The sequence below is a fragment of the Cryptomeria japonica genome, chromosome 3 (assembly GCF_030272615.1).
Source record: "Cryptomeria japonica chromosome 3, Sugi_1.0, whole genome shotgun sequence".
Lineage (NCBI taxonomy): Eukaryota > Viridiplantae > Streptophyta > Pinopsida > Cupressales > Cupressaceae > Cryptomeria > Cryptomeria japonica.
Genome location: NC_081407.1, coordinates 864151807 through 864175875, shown reverse-complemented (window position 1 = coordinate 864175875; position 24069 = coordinate 864151807). Strand labels below are relative to the sequence as shown.

At 39.0% G+C, this 24069-nt stretch overlaps 1 protein-coding gene across 3 annotated transcripts in view; it reads right to left on the bottom strand.

The window, feature by feature from the left end:
* Window positions 1-3024: 3024 nt before the first annotated feature.
* Window positions 3025-24069, bottom strand: part of LOC131029314 (uncharacterized) — a 214915-nt gene continuing 193870 nt past the window's right edge. The window contains exons 6-7 of one of the 3 annotated variants that reach the window (XM_057959765.2): window positions 3490-3573; window positions 3025-3340 (exon numbers count right to left, since the gene is read on the bottom strand). In XM_057959765.2, coding sequence (XP_057815748.2) covers window positions 3314-3340; window positions 3490-3573 — 111 coding nt within the window. In that variant the 3' untranslated portion in view covers window positions 3025-3313. Of the gene's footprint in view, window positions 3351-3488; window positions 3620-24069 lie in introns of those variants that run through there. The other 2 variants (XM_057959760.2, XM_057959771.2) reach the window with 2 other exon arrangements.

Here is a 24069-nt window from a genome sequence, read left to right as displayed (position 1 = left end):
CAACACTTAAGGGATAAGCATCAATTTTCTGTGTCACTTTTCATATGTATTCATCTTTTTCAAGAGAAAATAGTCTATGATGTAGCGTCAATGGAGATCTATAAAATATTCCTTGGGCATCCACATATATTTTCAAAAGTGTGTGTACTACATCATCCCTCAACATAGTTGTGACAATGGCCAATGAGATGTATTGGATTCCCAAAATGAATTCATGCTCAACTCCAATGAAGATTGCGTCATATGACTATGCATGCTCAACATTCTTCACCTCAAATCCAATTGAAGAATAACATGTTGGGACATAGATAAATCATATTTTGTAAACCTTGTTTAAACAACTATTTTTATGCTTGTCTATAGAGTTGTTCCAATGGGTCAACTTCCACAACAAGACAAATGTTTCACTGAGCAACTAGAAGTTAAGGGTTTGCACTTACCTCCTGGACTCAATGCAATCAAATCTATAACTTCACAAGGAGAGGTAATTAATCTAAGAGGATTCCCTAGCTATGGTACTTGCAATAAGAATTGACCATTCTCATAGTTTGTAATAACCAAGGGAACACTTTAGTGGTTTGCAATACACTAGAGCACCTCCTAGACGCTTTCAAGAACACAAAGACTATCCCCCTCACTAACAAATGCATACTATTGCAATGGCATAGAGTACTTGCAACTAAACAAATGCTTCACTAAGCAACTAGAAGTTAAGGATTTGCACTTACCTCCTAGGATTAATGCAATCAAGCCTATAATTTCATAAGGAGAGGTGACTCATCCAAGAGGATTCACTAACTCTAGTACTTGCAATAACAACAAGACCACTCTCATAGTTTGTAATAATCATGGTAACACTTAAGTACTCTGCAATACTCTAGAGCACCTCCCAAATGCTTGCGTACAAAGACTCTCCCACACTCTTTAACAAAGACAAACACTTCTACAACGAACACACATTCATCAACATCTTGCATCTTCTACCATGGTTGCAACAAGCTCCAATACACCTCTCAAACAAACTACAACATCCAATTCACACGAATTCACACCACACTATTATTTTGATTATCATTCTAGAGGATTCTAACAGTGTATTTGGTATGGCAAAGCAATTGGCACTCCAAAGGCTCATCTATGCCTGCCCATTTATCAACTCATTAAGACACACCACCAATTGATTTAGATTTACAATTGTCAAGGGATTAGAAATCAAACAAGGAAAAAAAGTTCTTCTATAATAGGCAATTCAACTTCCTCACAACTATGGGCTTCCACGACATGAATACACACACACACACACAATTACTGATCAATTCTACATCTTTCTTTATCTTTGCAATCATGTCTCTCATAAAGCTTCTACACACACCTCATCTAGATTCTCATCTAGAGAGTTGTTCGTTAGGATCAAACCTGGGCCCTTGATCATTTTTGTGTATGGCCCTATTGCCTCTTATGTGCATTGAGAAAACTTTGAAACCCTTGTATTCAATAAAATAAGTCACCAAACTATAGAAACCCTACCTGCAGAAACAACTGACACACAATAGACAACAAATTGAGTTGTACAAGAAGACAACCAACATGGTAGCACACAAAAGTTGATTGGAATAGAGGTTATGAAAATACAAACTGGATTTGAAGATTAGAGGTTAGCTAAACAAGACCAGCACCCAAAGAAGGTTTTCGCATCCTAACTCCAACCTCATAGTTTGAGTTATTGTACTACTCTTTTTCAGCAAAGAATATGGCTTGCTTAGAGAGGGGGATAGATTTACACAATTATTTTGTAATATTTACCCAAATACAGAGGGATATAGTTTTCTATATTACATTTGTCAATGCTTTCATACTATAGTAATTTTTTCATAATTACTTGGTGCCTTCACATTTGTGGGCTCCAATGGCATATCCCTTGGTCAAACAATTTTGTCAATAAAGGAAGATCTCATGATATTAGGTTCTCCTTGTACCGTAGTGAGTTGATGAGATACTAACATCCATGAAGCTTAATTATCTCAATTCTGAGTATGCAATCTTAGTATGTTCATTATCTCGTAATTAATGATTTGATCCTTATCGGTATGATGTGGGTGGAAATTTTGGACAAAGAGAAATGCCTTGGCTGCTGTAACATTGCTTTTGACATACTTTATGTTTTCTTATATTTGGAATGGATGTACAAATGACTAGTTTCCATGATATCTCAAGCAAAGTAGTTTACACAAAGATTTGTAATGATTAATCCTGCAATTATAATTCTTTTGTTCTTGAATGTCAACAAGAATATTTGTACACACCAAAGTTGAACTACTAGCCAAAACAAAAACTCGCTAAGGCCCGTTAAAAAAACTCAGCAAAAACTCGACAAAAACTCGGCAACTTAAAACTGCTTAAATTCAATTAGAAATACATTTTTTCGCAAAATTCAATGAGGAGATGCATCGAATGAGTCAATAAATGAGTACGCAAAAGAAACAAGCTAAGTCTAGATATATTTGATTGATTTAAATGCAAATTGGGTACAAAATGGCATCTTCTTGTGGAATGCTGATGGTCGACAGATTGAAACAAAATGAAATGGCAAATTATTTTTGTAAAACTAAAAGTAAATATTACATCAAAACATTTTACATCTTCCTCTTCCGAGCTCAGTAAAAACTAGGGGAGAGATAGAACTAGAGGGTCTTGTCCTAGGGGTCCCATGAGGCTCCTCCGCCTCGCCAAAATGAGGTTGAGGGTAGCACCCCTCTTGGGAGTCTGAGGGTGAGAGTGAGGGTTGGAGAGATAGATAAGATAAGATGCACTATATAACCCTTTATGATTATAACTACTTAATTAAACATTAACACGATATGACTACTAAATATAACCCTTTTATGATTCCTAATTGTTTTCTCCTTGGGAATTTGATCCAAAGGAATATTTTTTGTTAATGTACTCAAGTTTCCAATCAAAGTAACTCTAGTCCCAAGGTTGAGTTAAACTATTACATATTTTCAAAGATTTTTAGAATTCTCATGACAAAAATAGAAAATCATTCTGATAAATGAAATTTCGAATCATTTATACAGTTGATAATGTTAGCCTACATATGAACAGACATTATGGAACAGATAACATCATGGAGATTAGATGTGGAAGGTGCATAAGAACACAGACAAAGCAGCTCCAGTAAACAATGTTACACCAAAAATACAGAGTAATAAAACATAAAACTTATTACAATATCAAATTTGTGAAGATATATAACCAGTCCACTCATTGGGTAGCCTTTCTTGATTCATCAACATCTTGAAAGTTGATCGTGTTACAGGTAATCGTGAAACGTGATAGTCTTTAGGTGCCTACATATTAACATCATGTTAGAAATGTGTACCGATGTTTATTTTAAAAAAGGAAAAATAATGTATAAATTATTTCTCCAAACAAATTTAAGACAAAAAATGGAAGAAATCAACCATAAGGAAATGAATGTGACAAGACCTTTGGAATTCTTGTCAGTTTCATGCCTGCCTCCTCCAAAGTTTTGTCACTTTTCCGCCAGTTGCATTCATTACAAGCAGTAACCTGGTCAAAAAGATGACGGATGAATCCAAGCAGAACCAAGATAAACCTGAATTAAAACAGAGCGATGCATGAAAATATAGCAATAAGGAATTGTAAATGTTGAAGTTCAGACAAATTGATGATCAATACTGAAACTCATATCAGGAACATTTCCAGAAAATCGTATTTTTCTCTCCTAGTAATAAAATTTTAATGACTTCTTGATTAAACATTATTTTTTAATCAATATCTAATTTAAATTATTAGTAAATAACCAAATTCTGATTCATATCATGTCAAGTAATCAACAAGTGTACCTTAATCAATTTGTTTTCACAATTCAACTAATCCTAATCGTTGAGCAGTCACATGTTACTTATCTCCTTAAAATATATGATTGACCACTGTGCAAAGAAAGAACACAATAAGATATTACAAAGGTTTGTGAAGCTAAACATCTGCCTTGCATAAATAAACAACTTACATGCCATATAAAATGTATCACTCAGAAAAGGGAAACCAATGCGTCCTGTGTGTTCAACTGTAATTGAACATATTGAGAGATATTGTGCTTGATTTGATAATTGATGAATGTAATTTGTACTTATTTTCTCTTTTCCTCAGTTTTAGCAAAAATATAAGCTGAAATTCCACAGGTTGTCCCAAAATTCTTCTCAAAGAAACAAAATTACAGACAATTAGCATCTAGCCAATCATTTAGGTGATTAATATGTATTAAAGGTTGCTAGAGTACAAGATATACAATAAGTCACACCCCTTTATATTGAAAGGAAACAATATGCCTTTCACATCAAGGCTTTCAAATGTCTCAAAGCTTCATATCTTATAACTCAGGTCCCATGCATTTTTAAGTCAGAAAAGGTTCCTCACACTTTCATGATGGCCTCGAACTCTGCTTATGAGTATTGTACTATTCAGAGACAGTTTAATACACAGCAATGACTTTGACACGATCATTATGAGTCATGACCATGCAAGCAACAAATGGCACCATTCAAATTCAAAAAGCAGAAAGGTCAAATTAAACAATCAGTGAGAAAAAAGAAAGCTCACCAGAGACACATTGTATCAAACTTAGAAATTACAAAAGCATATTTTAGGAATTTTTAGAATATTAACATACGAGGATTATAAATAATTAAATGCAAATAAAATATGGATATGTTTACAATAAAAAAGTATTATAATGATAGTAAAAGTAATAATAAAAATAATACTTGAATGCCAGTTTTTCAAAAATAAAATTTAATACTTATTTAAATAAAATTCAGTATATGAGGGATTTAAATAAAATTCAGTATATGAGGGAGCAACACCGGGGTAAATTTTCTGGATTTTATGCAGTAGTTGAAATAACGAGATGGAGCCATGAGATGGCATTTGTCTTGTTACAATAACCATAAAGTTTTTCTCTCTCATGGGGAAGCTTCCGTGTAAGTAACTAACCTTGAAAAAATCACCAGACAATCATAAGAGCCGCTCTTTAAGATATGGAATTGTGTATCATTTGTTTTCATTGAAATAATTGTCATCCTTGTATATCTGTTACGTTCAATTATCAACTGACCACAGGTAGTGAGATTGTTCAGCAAAGAACTAGCACAAGCATACTTTCTTGAATTGAAGAAGATTGTGCATTTAGGCTAACTTCTATAGAGGAGAGTTATTATTAAGTACCATCTGAAAGATCCCCAACCAGTCTGAACTGAAAATTTCTTGAACCTATACTGCTGTAATGATGTTTAGAGACTGTTTGCTGAGGGTTTTTGCTCGGGTTTGATTTCAGTATTTTGAGTAATGTTTATTCATGACCAATTGCCAATAAACCAAAATTTGGAAAGCACAATACAATAGTATAATTGACTGAATTTAATTTCAGAATTTTGATTTGTATGACAGCAATTATAATGACTTCCAAAATCAAGAATTCTATTCCATCAAAGCATAATAAACATACCAGGATTCCAACGTCTAGCTAAAAGAGGGGTTTTATTGACTAATCTTGAATAAGACACAATGGATGAGCGCCGAATGGTGTCCAATGCCTCCGATGAAGTTTATTTGCATCAACAATAATGAATAATATAAAAACAAATATACTGAAATTACTAAGGAATGTGCCTGGCCTCTAGGCAAGATTCAAAATTTCCTAAGTTTTCCTCAAAGAATCCTTGATCTAGACCCCAATCGACATCTGTAGCCTGTGGAATGCTCCAAACCCCTTTAGGAAAGTAATGACAATAAAGATTACAACAATTTCCATCTTCCTACTGAGTTGTATGGTCCAAATGATGAAAATAGAGGACTGCAAGTGGTACGGTTGTAAGACCCCCTCCAATTCTGATTGAAATTTTCAGTTTCTACCCCTATGGTATTTCGTCAAACACTTGGCATACAACTGATCAAACACTTTAGACTTCAAGGAACATCAAAAGATACTTGTTTTTTACAACAAGAGGGCTGTTCTAACTCAATGTGACTGCTAAGAAATGATTGATTAATACTACCATTTCAGACTGTATGATTATATGAGAGATAAAGAGATCATGAAACAATGGAACAGCAGATAAACATTATTGCAAACAGTTGGCAAGCCATCTACTAACAATAATCTTTAGACTGGTTATTAATGAGACCAATGCTTCATTACATGAGCTGTCTACAATTGAACATTATTCTGAAACACACACATATTCAGGTCTAGTCTGAAGACATGGACCAAAATTACCATTCTAACCTCACAAATGCAACATAGAATGGGCAATAATGAACCTGTACAATCTGCAATGTGGTGGGAAACCAAACCAGTAGTCACTTAGGCCTCTTGACAGCAAAGTATGCCTCATGAGATAATCACCTTAACTGCTGTAGATGGAGCTTCAGATCTGCCATTGTCACTGTTGATGAATGTCACCCAAAAATGCCTCAAAACTGATTGGATTTCTGCCTTATGACAGCGCCTATCATCCCATATGACTTTGAGGAATTATAGACTTTGGATGGTGAAAATTGGTGGACTTAAAAGGGGCAGACCTGTTATAGTTCAATTTCTTCAAATAAATGAATAGACACCCCAAACACTCAATAAATTACCTCAAAAGTATCGCCACTCTCCAATGAATTTTGGTGCCCATAGATCTCAAAATCGATGCACATGTGATGAGATATAAATCAAAACATGGCATCCTAGGTCTGCAACTATGTTGCTGATATGCCCCCTTCTAATAAATAATTTAGGCACTCTTTTGACCAATAAATACTCCAAAAGGTATCGCTGTGGCCTCACATTCAATCTGCAATCATCAAAGTGTTGATTCGATGCAAATATGGAGAGATATGAGTGAAAACAAGGGTACCAGGAAGTCTGCAACCACTGTCAACAGCAAGTCCAAAAACCACGATCTGCCTCCAATCAACCTTCAAATCCACAAATAGGAATATCGCTACCCTTCTGGTTCAAAATATATGCTTCCAATGTCAACCTTTGTCAAATCTGGAAATTCTGAAGTCTGAAGTACATGAGGTTTGATATGAAAACTCTTTAGGCACAAATTGAGAAGCAGAAGTACTCCTCACTCCTTAGCAACCCCTTAGAGGATCTTTCACCTCCTCAGTTATGCTTGACCAATAGGGAGGTAGCGTTCCCTAAGATCTTCTGTAGACAACTAGTGTCTTCACACTCACAAGAGATAACAACCAAACAACTGATGCCTAATGTGTCTTCCCTTTCTTCTATTTATACATTACTTGTCACATCACAAACACCTTCTAGAAGATAAGGTTAGGTACAATTTATATTATTTTATTAAAACATTATAATGTACCTTTTTAATTAATTATTTGATAAACACCGACACGTCTCCTGATATGTGTTATCTCTTAAATCATCAAAATGTTAATAGATAATGAGATGTGAAGCCTCAAATTGCCACAGCATGATACCCAAAACACTCCTCTTGGCCTACGAGGGTTTGATAATAGGCCAATCTAGTCAAATACTGAAGTCTAATGTGAAGGGGACATTACAGTCCGCCCTCCCTGAAATTGCTTGTCCTCAAGCAATCTCAATGCTGGATGCTGCAAGATGTCCTCTTTTTCCCAAGTTGCATCCTCCTTTGGTAGATCCTTCCACTTCACCAAATATTCCCTGAGAACTCTATTCCTCAACTTGCGCTCCCTGAAATCAATGATAGCCTCAGGTACTAGTATCAACTTCCCTTCTTCATCAAGGGGTGGCAACACTGTAGAAGGTACGACATGGTGTCCTATCACCTTCTTGAGGCACGACACATGGAAGACATTATGTATCCTAGCATCTGCTAGCAGCTCAAGCTCATAGGCCACCTCTCCAACTTTCTTCACAATCCGAAATGGCCCATAGTAACGTGGCTTAAGCTTCTCTGCTCCACTCTTCTTGAGAGTAGATTGTCTGTATGGCTGCAGCATCAAGTACACCATATCAGCAATGTCAAAAGATCGCTCAACTCTTTTCTGATCTGCATACTGCTTCTGTTAATTCTGTGCCTTCTGAATATTCTCCTTCAATGATCGTACAATGTCCTGACTCTCTTGAAGGAAATCCCTAGCACTGGGCACCCTGCTGTCAATCAACAAAAGATCTAGGAAGTTGGGCACATCATAGCCATAAAGTGCCATGAATGGTGTCATCCGAATAGACATGTGGTAAGTAGTAATCTAGCAATACTCACACACGTGCAACCACTTAATCCATGCCCGTTGTTGTCTAGCTATGTAATTTCTGAGGTAGCCCTCCACCCATTTGTTCACATTTTCTGTCTGCCCATTGGTCTGTGGGTGGTAGCTAGTGCTGGGGGTGAGCTCAGTGCCACTAAGTCTAAACAATTCCTGCCAAAAGTGACTCATGAATCTAATATCTTTGTCACTCACTATGGTTCGTGGCAACCCATGAAGTCTGAAGATCTCTCGGAAAACCAAATCTGCCACCTGTGCTGCTGAGTAGGTAGCTGAGATCGGAAAGAAGTGGGCAAACTTCGTAAGATGATCTACTACCACAAAGCTACAATCACTGTTGTGGACTCTAGGCAACCCTGTGATAAAATCCATCGAAAGACATTCCCACTTCTGATCCGGAATGGGAAGTGGCTGAAGTAGTCCCGCTGGATAAGAATGTTCCTGCTTGTTCAGATGACAACTGGACACTCTCTCACATACTGAAGCACATCGGACTTAAGTCCTTTCCAAGTAAACCACTCCCTAACCTGCCTGTATGTCTTGTAGTACCCTAGATGTCCAGCCATAGAGGAATCATGCGATGCCCTCAAAATCTTTCCCTTCAACTCCGATCTTGGTACAAGAAAAAATCTCCCTTTGTAAATGATTAAATCATTCACAATGGAGTATCTATCATCCTGCACAATACCATCCATAATACTAGAAGCCCAAGAATCCTTAGCATACTCTGCTGCAATCAAATGTTTCCAATCCTCAGCAATCTCAACCATGGCATCCAAATGTGGTCTCTGTGATAACGCATCAGCAACAATGTTGTTCTTCCCCTTGACATAAGTGATGTCAAAATCATACGCCTGCAACTTGCTAACCCACTTTCGCTGGCGATCATTCAAGTCCCTTTGTCCAAGGAAATGCTTCAGACTATTATGATCTGTCTTGATGCTGAATTTGGAGCCTACCAAATATTGCCTGAACTTGGCCAATGCATGCATGATGGCCAACATCTCCTTATCATAAATACTGTAGGTACGTTCAGGCCCTCTCAATTTACGGCTCTCAAATGCAATAGGATGCTTGTCCTGCATCAGGACTGCACCAATACCTTTACCGGATGCATCACACTGAAGCTCAAAGGGTCTAGTGAAGTTTGGAACAGCCAATACTGGGCAGTGGTCATCAATTGTTTGAACTTTTCAAAACAATGTTGTGCCCGATCAATCCAAACGAAGGCTCCCTTCTTCGTCAAGTCTATCAATGGTGCTGCCTGCTGTGAAAAACCCTTGACGAAGCGTCTATAAAATCCACACAAGCCCATGAATCCTCTAAGCTGAGTAAGGTTCTCAGGTGTAGGCCAATCTATGATAGCACGAACCTTATCAGAATCCATATGCACTCCTTCAACACTGATGATATGTCCAAGATATAATAATTCTGTCATTCCTAATGCACACTTGGACTCCTTGGCATACAAGGATTCTTTTTCCAGAATAATCAACACTTCATCTAGATGTGCCAAATGTTCCTGCCACGTCCTGCTGTACACCAAGATATCATCAAAGAAAACAAGAACAAACTTCCTTAGCTGATGTTGGAAGACCCTATTCATTGTAGACTGGAAAGTAGCTGGAGCGTTGGTCAACCCAAAAGGCATGACCAAAAACTCGAAGTGTCCACAATGGCATCGAAAAGCTGTTTTCTCTATATCCTGCTCTCTCACTCGTATCTAGTGATAATCCGATCTCAAATCTATCTTGGAGAAGAGGCAAGCTCCATGCAACTCATCAATAAGATCATCAATGCGTGGAAAAGGGTACCTATTTTTGATAGTTCTTTTGTTCAGAGCCCTGTAGTCTATACACATCCTTAGAGACCCATCTTTCTTCTTAACTAGTACCACACATGAAGCAAAGGAGGACTTACTCGGCCGTATATGTCCCATGTTGAGCAGTTCCTTGATGGTTTTCTCTATTTCATCCTTCAACCTTTTCGGGTGCCTATAAGGTGTGATCATAACAGGTTTTGCACCCTCCTCAAGCTCAATGATGTGTTCTATTCCCCTATCAGGAGGTCATCCCGGTGGTATGGCACCACTAAACACCTTGGGGTCTTTAGTCAATAAACCCTGAATATCAGGTGGGTACTCTACCATTTGTTGCTCTGTCTGTGTAGGCATGATATGACAAGTTGCTGCCCACTCATGCTGATCATGACGAATCAATCTCTCCATCCTCCTGAAAGAGATCATCCGCAGGTTTGAGTCTGTAATAGCTTTAAGCACATGTTTCCTGCCATTAGCTTCAAAACGAAGTTCCATGTGCTTGACATTGAGTGTGAGTTCCTCAATAGCATGTATCCAAGTCATTCCAAGAACCACATCCATGTCACCCATGTTAACTACATAGAAATCAGCCTTAAAATCATAGTCACTCAAACGCATAGGAAGATAAGTAATCATTCTATTGCAAGAGAGAGCAAAGCCATCAGCAACTCTTACCTGTACTCCTTCAAATTCCTGTGTCTGAATTCCACGCCTAGCCACCAATTTCTCATCAACGAAGTTATGTGTTGCCCCTGTGTCAAAGAGAGTGATGACACACTGCCCTGCTATGATTCCCCTCATTCAGAAAGAACCTTCCCGATGCAAGGAAGTAATGCACATAGTAGTATTCTTCCCCTCTGATTCAGGTTCTGAAATTTTTGATGCCTTTTCAGACTCTACATCTTCATGCTCTGTTTGCTGGTCTGAGAAATCAGAATTGTCCTCATGCTCATAAACCCACTCCATTTGTTTTGCCTTTGCCTTGGGTCTCATGGGACACTCATGATCAGGAGTATAAGGTGCTTTACACCAAAAACAAAGTTTCTTCTTCCTTAAATCATTAAAACTCCCCTGATTTCTACCCATAGGAAATTTATCTTTAAAATCAGGTTTATCTCTTTTCCGATAGGGCAATTTATCTTTGTTGGATGTAAATTTTGATGGAAACTTACTTCAGGGTGCAGCCAGCTCCATACTCCGTGCCTTCTTCATAGCCTCCAACAAGGTTGGTGGGTCAAATGCCTCAACCCATCCGCTCAGCGGCTCCATCAGTCCTTCTATGAATAATATGACCAACCTTCTTTCTGAAATGCTAGGAACCATCTCTGCAAGTCTCTAAAATTCTCCCACATAAGGTTCTAGTCCACCTATTTGCTTGAGTTGCGCCAAATCTCTGAAATATATCTCGGGATCTTTCCGGTCAAATCTTTCAATCAACCGGTCAGTGAATTGTGCGTAGGTGGTGATTTGGTTATGCCCCAATGTAATAAGGCCATGATACCACCACTCGTGAGCAACACCCTCTAAATGCAGTGCGGCGAACCTGATAGCATCTTCCTCGGGCATCGGATGAAGTGACAAGTAATTGTCAAGTTTCTGCACCCAAGCTCTAGCCGTGCTCTTGTCACTGCCATCAAAGTATGACATGGTGATCTTCCCAAGGGTATGCTGGTAATCAGATCGCTGATTTTGATAATCATTCCGGCCTCCATTCCTTCTTCCTCTCTGATTCATATATTGTTCAAAGGACCACATTTACCGCAAATCAGGAGGTAGAGTGGTGTACTCCAAGTAGGCCTGACGTGCTTCAACAACATAAGGAGTAGTAGCAACATTGGGAGGTTGTTCTTCACATGGAGTGAAGGTAGGGAAGAGTGGTCTAGAGGCTGATCCTCTAGTGTAAGTATCATGTCGGGTTGTAGCCCTGTCTCTTGATCTGTCTCTTGTTCTATCCACTTCATTACGACTGCCACTTCTACTATCTTCACCTGAGTGATTTGTTCTATTTTCTTCGGCCTGCTGATTCATTCTACCAAGCATTTGTGACATCATATCAATCAATGTGTCAAACTTCCGCTCCATTCTTACATCTTTGTCTTCTTAAGCCATCTTTTCTTTGTCTTTCTCTCTCAATGCTTCAGATAAAGTGTCCGCTTTAGGAACCTATGGAATATGAAATTGTTGCCTTCACTGTTCCCTGTTGTAATACCTTGTCTCCCTCTCAATCATCAAACACAGGATGGCAGGATGAAAGCTCTGATACCACTGTAAGAACCTGTTGACGTGTATTTTGTACACAATCATACACAGAATAAAATACCCAAGGGTACCTTATCCTCTCTTGAATAAAGCCTCTGATTGCTGAAGATGTCGCAAAAAAGGATCAATCAGGGTGACTCCAATGTTCTTTTATGTAGGGTCTCTACGTGTGGATAAGCACCAGTGGTCGTTGTGAATGCTGTTTCATCAAGGGGCCTTATGTTCTCCAAGCTGCAGGAACAAGTTTTCCTAAAACTAACAATTTCTTCAAAAAGATCAAAAGGTAGAGTTTGCAAGGGATAAATTCTAATCTAATCCTATGAATGACCCAATGTAGGCTAGACTTGGCAAGATTCTACCAATTTCAATATTGCCATGAAATAACAACCCAACTGAAATTGATGCGATCTTCTAAGGTAGCAAATGATTTTTTCAATTCATCAAGGATCATGGACACTACCACAAAGGCACATATCCAAAGCTCAATGACGATTGAAGGTTTAAGTAATTCAAGTCTCCAGTTGACCACGCAAGGCGTTCCCACAATCAGTGAGAAGCTAGTGGTTTGGAACGTGAATCTCACCAAAATCAAACCCAACACTTAGTCCTTCAAACTTAAAAAACTACTTCGATTGAGAATGATTCAAGAAAACGAACAACCATGAAGATAGCCACAAGAATTGCAATAAAACACCATAACTTCAATATTTTATTGATCTCAAAGCCAAAATAGACAACAATTGTTTGAAATCCTTTCTTCAAACTCAATCTTGCTACAAAATAACTTTCTTCTCTCCAAAAACTCTAATCTTCTAACTATTTCTTATTGCTCTCTAATCTCTAATTTCTAATTACAAAATGAAAATGAGTGAGGGTATATATAACATCCTCAATTACAATGAACGGCCCAGATCAAAAGAGGATCAATGGCTGAGATTTTGACACCTAAACCCTAATTAGGGTTTTATTACAAAAGTTCCCTTTTTATTGCACAACATTAAATGCATAGCCAAATATTTAATTTGGCACAAAAATCTAGGAAACATAGACCAATGACAATTAAGGTGCCATGTCATCTATAGCAACCTCTCCTCTAGAACCTTATTCCCTTTCCAATGCTCCTTTTTAGCATATGCAATGAATCTGGACACGATTCCCTCGATCTCAGCAATAGGAATCTTAGGAAGATTCCTCATTCGTTCCTCCAAGTGAATAATCTGATCAAAGGCCTTGAGAAGAGCTGCATCCCATTCAGGTTCGAGTTCCTTAATTTTCTCAATCAGGAGCATAGTAGCAAACATTTGATCTCTTTGCTCATCTGTAATCACATTCTCATCCTTGCAAAAGATGACTTTGACCCTTTCTTCTAATTCTTGAAGATCCACATCTGTCTCAACTTCGATCCTTCTGCCGAGAATAGTACATAAAACCCCAAACACCTTGTCCTGGATTGGATGGATGACCTCCTCTACTTGATTGCATTTAGTGCTGGTGTCCTCGAAGAGAACTTCCTTCATCTGGAGTAAAGTAGACCACTGGAGTAAATTATGAGCTCCTCCATCCATTATCTTTTCTTGTGCTAAGATCTTTCTTGGTGTTTGCCTGATTACTTGAAGGACAGGAATGATAACATCTTTAGTATGAGCAAAGGCGGCTACTATTATCATTAGGTTGTGGATGATCTCAAGGACCTGGATAGCCCGATGAATGGTCTGCATCATTCTTGTTGCAAACTCAACAGCAACTGTATGGGATTTGTCCATCCAAGAGCTCATGAGCTGGACCAAGCTCTTAACTTTCTCTGCTTCACCAACTGATTCAAGGGGAAGTGCTTGCACAGGAGATACTGCTGGATCCTGATGTCCCAAAGGCTGACTGAGGTGGCTAAAGTAGCCTCTCCAAGCACTGACCTCTCTCTCAAGTTTTCTACTCTTTTCCATCTCTTCCTTAAGTTTATCCTTAAGTGCTTCAAATGAATCAGTTACCTCATCCAATGCCTGCTCGGTGGTGAGTGGACCAAGCTCAACGGTTTCTACATCATATTCTTCTGCAAGGATCTCACCTTCATATTTGTCCACTGCCGGTGTAGCTATCTGCAACTTCCTGGACCCTGTCTCATCTCTGATCATCTTGGACATTTTGGTGGCCTTCCTCTTTTCTGTTACTCCCTGAGAATCTCCAACAAGGCTATCTAAATCAATCACATTATCTTCTTCGTCTTCGATCACAATTACCCTTGTTAATCTCTCCTTCAACCAATCTGGAATGGCGGACCTTGTCTCTCTAACTTGTATTTCTTTAGGTAGTGACTCTTCTTTCCGGAGAGGAGACGTCGCTTCATCATCATCTTTGTCTTCATGTAGCTCATTGACTTGGGGAGATTGACTTGATGATCGTTGAGATGCCTGTCCTTCTTCAGGTTTATCATTCTGAACCATTGACTCCATAGATTCCTCAACTTCAAGTGTCCTCTTCTCCTGTCGAGAAGATGTGCCGGATGAGCGATCTCGATTGGCCTCTTGCTTCTTCTTGGAAGATTCTCTTTTCTTAGGTCTTTCCTTCCTCTTCGCACCTCTATGATGGGGATTGCCCTCACTTACGCTTCTGGGGTGAGGATTGCCTTCGCTTGTGCTTTTAGGATGAGGATGGCCCTCACTTACGCTTGCTCCTTCTGCCGACCTTTCCTCCAAAGTAAAAGTCATTGATATATTCTGCTCTCTCAACTTTTGATGTTGCACATCAACCCATGTGCGAGTACAGGACAAAACTGGAGCCATCAAAGTCTTCAAGTCCACAACCTCAGGTTCATTCCAATCTATCTTTACTGCCTTGTCCTCTCTATCATAAGAGGATTGGAGGTGCCTGCCACTGTCCTGAGTTTGATCGGCCACTCTGTAAACTTTGCATTTCCTGATGAAATCCAAAGGCAATCTGGAATGCATCTTTCTTTTTACTTCTAAATCATCTAAGAGATTCATCCAAAAGTCTTCTACCTGACATTCATGCTTGTATTTTCTACCAACTGTCTCTTCTATATGCCCATAAGGATCAAAATTCTCCCTTAATGAAAAGAATGAAAATGAATACAAGGCCAACTCCCTTTCTGCATCATCTAAAGCTGGAACATTAGGACATACCTCAACTGAATTTCCTAGTATGATAGGTACAGGAATCCCATTTCCATGTCTGTGTCTGAATGCCTTCGCATAAGCCGCTAGTTGCCTAGTCACCTCAAGTAGTACTATTCGGTCTGTTGGATATCTTGGCAACATATATGGAGGTGAAGGACACCCATGAACTCTGATATATGTAAACTTCTGAAATTGGATAAACCAAGCACCATACCTCTTTACAAGTTCTTGTGCCTCCTGAGATAGCTGATTATGAATCCCGCCTTGCAGTGTTCTGGTGATGTTCATTGTGAAGGTATCATTGACTAACTTGTAATTACTCCCAGGTGGATGATGCAAATGAACATAAGATTCACAAACTCTGACTTCTCCAGGTCCTCTTCCAATCGATCCTTCTGTGAGGTAGTCCTGCATATTCAAAACTCCTGATCAAGGCATATATGATGTACGAGCTCATGTGGAAGGATTTAGTAGCCTTCAGTCTTCTCAACTATATGTCCAAGCAATGGCTAATGATTCTAGCCCAATGAATTGTTCCTTTTCCTTGAACTATCACTTGGATGAAGAAGAACATCCACTTCTCAAAATAGAAGGCTTGAGGAGCCCCTGTAACTCGATTGAGTAAGGTTATCAAATCTCTGTACTCCTCCTAGAAGTCGATCCTATGTGGTGTGTTGGGAATTTTGCTCAGGCGAGGACGACTTTTGAGTAGCCAATTCTTGTTGATGATGCTCAAGCAAGTGTCTGGATCATCTTCGTACATGGATCTGGCTCCTTCCAAGCTTTTGTAAATCATGTCCTTATGTTCTGGTAGATGAAGAGCTTCACTGATAGCCTCATCTGAAAGATAAGCCAAAGTGTTTCCCTCCTTGGACACGATCGATCTTGACTGTGGGTCATAATGGCGAGCACACTCGATCATCAGCTCATGGCACTGGATTGCTGGAGGGAAGCCGGCCGCCTTGATAATGCCACTTTCAATTATTCTCCTTGCGACAGGTGATGGCTTCCCAATGTAAGGGACCTCTTGAAACTTCTTCACACTGAAGTTTCCCAAGTTGGTATCTCCAGTGTTGCTCCACTTCGACACGATCTTGGTCTCCAATTCTTCATTCCTTTGATCTTCTTTCATAAGGGCTAGACGACTGGTGGATGCTCCTGCCTTTGGGGTCGCCATCGTGATACCTACACAACATTTCATAATGAGCAATATACCTTGGAACGTAAAAAAGATATAGATTAAGTTTAAGCTTTAAATTTAGGAAACTTCATGATAAATCTTTGAATTATCATTTCCTAAATTTGACGATTATGCAATTGGAAGTTCAAAATTTCAAAATTTAAACAAGGCTAGGAAGATCTTCACCATACCCTTCTTTGAGAACTATCTCTAAAAAAGATGCAAAAATTAAGAAATTTGCTAGGCAAAATGTGGATCGAAGTTTTCAATGTGAGCTTCTTCTAGCAATTTCACCACCCTTAGCCTTCAACGCTTTGAGGAAAAATCGCTCCTCCTCTAACCTCTAGCAAAGCTCGCACTTCTCCTTGGATTGAGATTTCGCACCTCTCCTTGGATCAGATTTCGCTCCTTCCTTGGCTTCTCCAAATCGCATTTGAACAAATGAATGAATGATGGATTAAAATCGCTCAACACCCCTCCACTATATAGGCGCTTACCTTGGCAATTTCCAATAGGCCGACTTGGTGGAAATGAAGCAAATAATAAACAAAATTAAATAGAAAGGAGGCCGACCTTTACAAAATATTTAAAATAAAACCCCAAGCGTATTCCTTTCATTTAATAATTTAATTAATTAATTAAATGCCTTTGCAATTGAATTTCGATTTTTTAAAAGGCTAAAATCAATTAATAAATGTTAGGCACTCTCATTAAATGCCAATTTAATTTCAAAATATCTTGGAGTTTTAGCGAAACTGGCATTTAATGCACTTTGAATGATATTGGCGCCTAGCATGGGAGATATTTGGGACATCAGTAATATCGCTCTGGTCCCTTGGTGAGGGACAGGAGCGCCTCATGCTTCTTAGCCTTGTAATTCTTGTTTTTCACGTTCAACACTTCATCCTGGACGCCCAAAATGGCATTTTACTTGAATATTTCGAGCTTGATCCATTCAATCTTTGAAATGAGTGCATTTTAAAGCATTTTCGCCCTGGTCCTTGAGTGAAGGACAGAAGCGCTATTTAGTTGATTGTGCAAATTCTTGATCTAATCGTCCTTGAATTACCTTTAAGGCATAACACATGCTTTCCCCATTATATCTTAAGTCGTGAAAATGAGAAATGGTATTTTAATTGTTTAGGCCATTAGGCATATTGAACATTTCGCTTTGGTCCCTTGGAGAGGGACAGGAGCGCCCCAGCCATTTTTTATCAACTTGATGGCCTTTGTCACTTCATTCCTTCGCGAAACCTTTTAAACATCACTTTGACCTTGCATCTTGACTTGGATTCGTCCGAATTTGGAGAGGAAGGTTGGCTAGTGTGTTTTTCGCCCTGGTCCCTTGGTGAGGGACAGGAGCAATTTTGTCCTTTTGTCCTTGATCCTTGTCTTTTTAATTGCCAAGTCAATTTGCGAGGTAGGCAAGGATCATCCTTGTTTGTTCTATGCATGTTTAACTTGCCTTCCAAGACAAAATGAGCTCCTCCAAAGATTATCGCCCTGGTCCTCCAGTGAAGGACAGGAGCGAATTTTATACTTGAGCTTAACATTGTCGACTTTTGATGTTAACTCCTTATCTATCGTCTTCCTAAAGACATTTTGGACCCTGCATGACTTCGCCTTGATATGGTTTTGGAAGGAAATGACTAGTTTAATAGAAATCGCCCTGGTCCTCCAGTGAAGGACAGGAGCGAACTTTAGTCCATGGCGCAAATCCTCAATCATATTGATATCAAATTGTCTTCAAGGCGTAAAATGTCATTGCTTACTCCATCTTGAATGCTTGAAATGAAAGTGGCCTCTTAGAATTAGGTACTCTTGAATATTTCGCTCTGGTCCCTTGGTGAGGGACAGGAGCGCTTTGGCCATTTCCATCAAATTCTCGTGGTCTTTGCAACTTTGTTCCTCTTCGAAGCGTTCCTAATATCATCTCCATCATGCACCTAGGCTCGGACTTGTCCAAATTCAGAGAGGGAGGCTAGACAATCTATATTTCGCCCTGGTCCCTTGGAGAGGGACAGGAGCGATTTTGCATTTATAAGCTTACTTGTGTTTCGCCAACTTTCAAAATTGTCTTCAACGGGTTGATTGTGCCCTCTTTCACTCATCTCCAACATAAAATTCGTTCTAACTTTGCGGGAAATTTGCCTTATGAGGAAATCGCTCTGGTCCCTAGGAGAGGGACAGGAGCGCCTTGGCCATTATGGGCTCACTTTGCGTTTTGCAACCTTCAAAATTATCTTCAAATGGAGTGACTATGCCCTCTTTCCTTCATATCAATCTTGAAATTCGCTTTACTTTGGCCAAAAACATGTCTTGAGGGAAAATCGCTCTGGTCCCTAGGAGAGGGACAGGAGCTACCTTTGATATTCGCTTTGGTCCCTTGGTCAAGGACAGGAGCGCCTTAGCCAATTTGGGTTGATTTTCAACTTCATAGATGGCTCAAGTTATATTCAATGAACAAAGCATTCTTCTCCTGACCTTCTCAATTCACGAAATTACTTAAATCTTGTGTGGACAACGTAAGTTTGGATTTCAAGCTCCGGTCCTTCAGTGAGGGACAGGAGCGATTTTGGTCCTTAGGGTCAAATCCTCATAATTATCATCTCAAATTTCCTTTGCTGGGGAAGATATCATCATTTTGCAAGCTATGACCAAGAGTCAAAATCCCAAAAACGTCCAAGGAGATGTGTTTGAGGAAAATCGCTCAGGTCCCTAGGTGAGGGACAGGAGCGAACTTGTCTTGAATCTTCAAAATTCATCGTTTTTTGAGTCTTCGAAATCTTCAAAATCTTCAATTCGTGTTCGATCATATCCCCTGGCGATCCTGCACAAAACAAATTAAGCAAGTCAATAACCAATTTGCATAAAATATCACTTTCGCCCTGGTCCCTGGGAGAGGGACAGGAGCGATTTCACCTCTATAGGCTAAAATATCCACATTTTTGGTCTTCAATCACTTGACAAGGCAAAATTAGGCCATTTCCAAGGCCAGGGGCAAGTTAGTAAACTTTCCAAAATTTGGTCAACATTCACCTGGACAAAATTGCAAAATTTAATCATTGAAATGCTAACACCTTTAAACCTAACTTGAATGTGCCTTCAAAATCTTAACTGAACCCATCCTAAGACAAACTTGACTTCCTGGCAGGCTCATCTTATTTCAAAATTGCAATCAATGCGAGGGTGCTTAATAATCTGTCAAAATTGGACTGGACTTCGGCTCGAAAACATCAAAAGGCAACTCTAAGGCTTAACCCTAATCCAGGCGACTCACTCATTTAATTCAAAACCCTAAAGCAGAGAGAAGAACAGGCAAAAAATAAAAGCAAAAAAGAGGGGGTCCCCATTTTAATGGGGCGATGTGTGAAATGGTCACAACAGAACCCCCTCCAATGCTGATTGAAATTTTCAGTTTTTACCCCTATGGTATTTCGTCAAACACTTGGCATACAACTGATCAAACACTTTAGACTTCAAGGAACATCAAAAGATACTTGTTTTTAACAACAAGAGGGCTGTTCTAACTCAATGTGACTGCTAAGAAATGATTGATTAATACCAAAGTTCCCAGACTCGGACTCGGCTCTGACTCGGCTCGTGACTCAGCTTGGACTTGGCAATGACTCGGCAAAATAAGAAAACCCTTGAAATTTAGAGTTTTTTAACGATTTAAAACTTGTTTCATACACCCATTATTGAATTAAGCTTAAAGACACTATAACATCATCAAATAGAAGCTAATTTGATCACATACATAAACATACATCCATCACATGCATAGAAATGTAAATTGTAGCTGAAGGAATTAGAAAACATAGATATATAGAGTTATAAATGTTGTCCAATGTATATAAAATCCATGACTTCAAATGTTCCCAAACATATATGTAACTGTAAAGTGTAAACAAAAACAAGTCTATAGCTCAGGCTCAGGCTCAGTCTCGTCTATCTGCCTCCTAGAAAGGCATCTAAGGTAGGTCCTCGATGACTGAGTAGCCATAGTTTCTGCCTGTGATGTGCTAGTCTGAGTAGCTATAGGTGTTGTGCCTGATCGTGCTCTATCCTCGTCCTTTGCCATAGCCACAACCTCAGCCTCTCTGTCTGCCTGGCCAATCCCTTTTAGGGTTATAAGAAAGGGAAATGGCAAAAAAAATCATTAAAAAATGTTATGTTTTTTTTGTTTTTTTGACTGCACTTTTTTAAGTGATGCCGGCCGGGTCACGACCCTCGGACTCGGCGAGTCACGCCTCCTGACCTGTCCGAGCCCTGGTCAGGGTCATCGTGATCCGGTAGGGATCACCCGGCCCGCTGACTTGAGTGACTCGCGGCGAGTCACGGAACTCTAATTAATACTACCATTTCAGACTGTATGATTATATGAGAGATAAAGAGATCATGAAACAATGGAACAGCAGATAAACAATATTGCAAACAGTTGGAAAGCCATCTACTAACAATAATCTTTAGACTGGTTATTTATGAGACCAATGCTTCATTACATGAGCTGTCTACAATTGAACATTATTCTGAAACAGACACATATTCAGGTCTAGTCTGAAGACATGGACCGAAATTACCATTCTAACCTCACAAATGCAACATAAAATGGGCAATAATGAACCTGTACAATCTGCAATGTGGTGGGAAGCCAAACCAGTAGTCACTTAAGCCTCTTGACAGCGAAGTATGGCTCATGAGATGATCACCTTAACTGCTGTAGATGGAGCTTCAGATCTGCCATTGTCACCGTTGATGAATGTCACCCAAAAATGCCTCAAAACTGATTGGATTTCTGCCTTATGACAGCGCCTATCATCCCATATGACTTTGAGGAATTATAGACTTTGGATGGTGAAAACCGGTGGACTTAAAAGGGGCAGACCTGATATAATTCGATTTCTTCAAATAAATGAATAGATACCCCAAACACTCAATAAATTGCCTCAAAAGTATCGCCACACTCTCCAATGAATTTTGGTGCCCATAGATCTCAAAATCGATGCACATGTGATGAGATATAAATCAAAACATGGCATCCTAGGTCTGCAACTATGTCGCTGATATGCCCCCTTCTAAGAAATAATTTAGGCACTCTTTTCACCAATAAATACTCCAAAAGGTATCACTGTGGCCTCACATTCAATCTGCAATCATCAAAGTGTTGATTCGATGCAAAAATGGAGAGATATGAGTTAAAAAAAGGGTACCAGGAAGTCTGCAACCACTGTCAACAGCAAGTCCAAAAACCACGATCTGCCTCCAATCAACCTTCAAATCCACAAATAGGAATATCGCTACCCTTCTGGTTCAAAAAATATGCTTCCAATGTCAACCTTTGTCAAATCTGGAAATTCTGAAGTATGAAGTACATGAGGTCTGATATGAAAACTCTTTAGGCACAAATTGAGAAGCTGAAGTACTCCTCACTCCTTTAGCAACCCCTTAGAGGATCTTTCACCTCCTCAGTTATGCTTGACCAATAAGGAGGTATCGTTCCCTAAGATCTTCTGCGGACAACTAGTGTCTTCACACTCACAAGAGATAACAATCAAACAACTGATGCCTAATTGTTTACAATAAACTTAATTGTTCGTGGTAGAGATTGGAATTAGAAAAAGTTTAAATGTTTCGAAAAATAGAAAGTTGAACCATGCAAGAATTGTTACAATAATGAGATATGGTCCTTTAGGATCTATGAATGCAACAATTTTAATAAAGTTTTTTAACCCTTGTGTCGCCCATAGAAAACTCATTAGGTTCAAAATTTTTGCATAAATCAAAAGGTATTACACTTGTCAATAGCTAAAACTGACCCCTTAAGAATACCACCTCACTATATATCAATCCCATTTACAATTCTATTGGGCCTTTTCATACCACTAAAAATTTCATATTCTCACATTCTCTAATTAATCTTTATTATTTACTTAATAGTCATCTCTAACTATCTAAACATTTCTCCTTTTAGCAACTCAAACATCATAAAATAATAACCTTTCCCCTTTTAAATATTTCACTCATCTCTCCTCAAGTGGACATCCCTTTTCTCTTTTTAAAATATCATTTAAATCTTTTATTTTATTTTTTAATTTAAGAGACCACATAAAAGATATTATAATATTATTTTACCTCCTTAACTTTGACATCCACTTTACTTCACTTAAATGATCATCACTTTATTAGAATATTTAAGTGAAATAAGTAAATATTATTTCTCAGCCTAAAGAAATTCATAAATCCTAAAACTGAAGTCTTTGCACTCTAAAGCTAAGGAAAAGCTCAGATTGAGACCAATTAACGAAAATAGCATTTACTATAAATAGTAAAATGCTAAAAATAGCCCAAACTATCCAAACCCTAAAACTGATTGAAATTTAGAGGAAATGAAGCTATGACCAGCTGCCAAAAATAGTGGTTACTATAAATAATAACTGCTAAAACTACTAAGACAAAACTCCCAACTGACCAATCAGTGTTAAAATTGAAACATTCTAAAAATAGTAAGTCTTAGACAAGTTGTTTGAATTCACTCTAGAAAGTGTTGTTCATCTCCATTAATCCATTCGAGCACGCTGGTGACACTGGAATACTCCTCTGATCTTGTTGATGCCAATCTAGAAAGCCAACACCAACTGCACTACAAGAGAGCCTAAAAATGGGGACATTACACTCCACCCTTTCGAAAGATTGCATATACTCAAGTGAGCAACTCCACAACCATCAGACTGATCCAAACTATAACCAAGAATGATCCTAGGGTCTTGTTGATGTGTATTTTGTACATGACCAAACACAGAATAAAATACCCAGAGGTATCTTATGCTCTCTTGAGTAAAGTTTCTGAATGCTGAAGATATCGCAAAAAGGATCAATCGGAGAAACTTCAAGGTTCTATTATGTGTTGTGCGTTGCACACGCTCCTTGTCGCCGACAGGGTCCCCCTTCCTGTTTTGAGCTTTCCGTTGTTGCCTGCTGAGTTTCGCACAGAGTTTCTTGCGTCTCTTCGAGCGAGTCCGCGACTGATCCGTAAAGTGATTGATGTTGAAGTAATGAGCCGATGAATCTTCCCGGCTGGTCCAGCTCTCGGGCGTGAACGCCAAGAGTTTTGTTCGAAGTTTTGAAAATCGCCTTGGGTAGGCATAAGGTAGTAGGAATCGGCGAAGCCCGCCAAGCAAGGGCAATGCGCCTAAAGGTCGCACGAAGACCCAAGTCGCCATTTATCGCACAACAGCTATGAAGCAGAATGCATAAGGTTTGTTGCCGTGATGTTTATAAGATTTGAACGAGAGATGATTTTCGCCTGCTGATGAACGATCGAATTGCATGGCCCAAAATGCCTTAGAATTCTGAAGCCTCCTAAATTCAAATTTGTGGAACCTGGCAAAAGG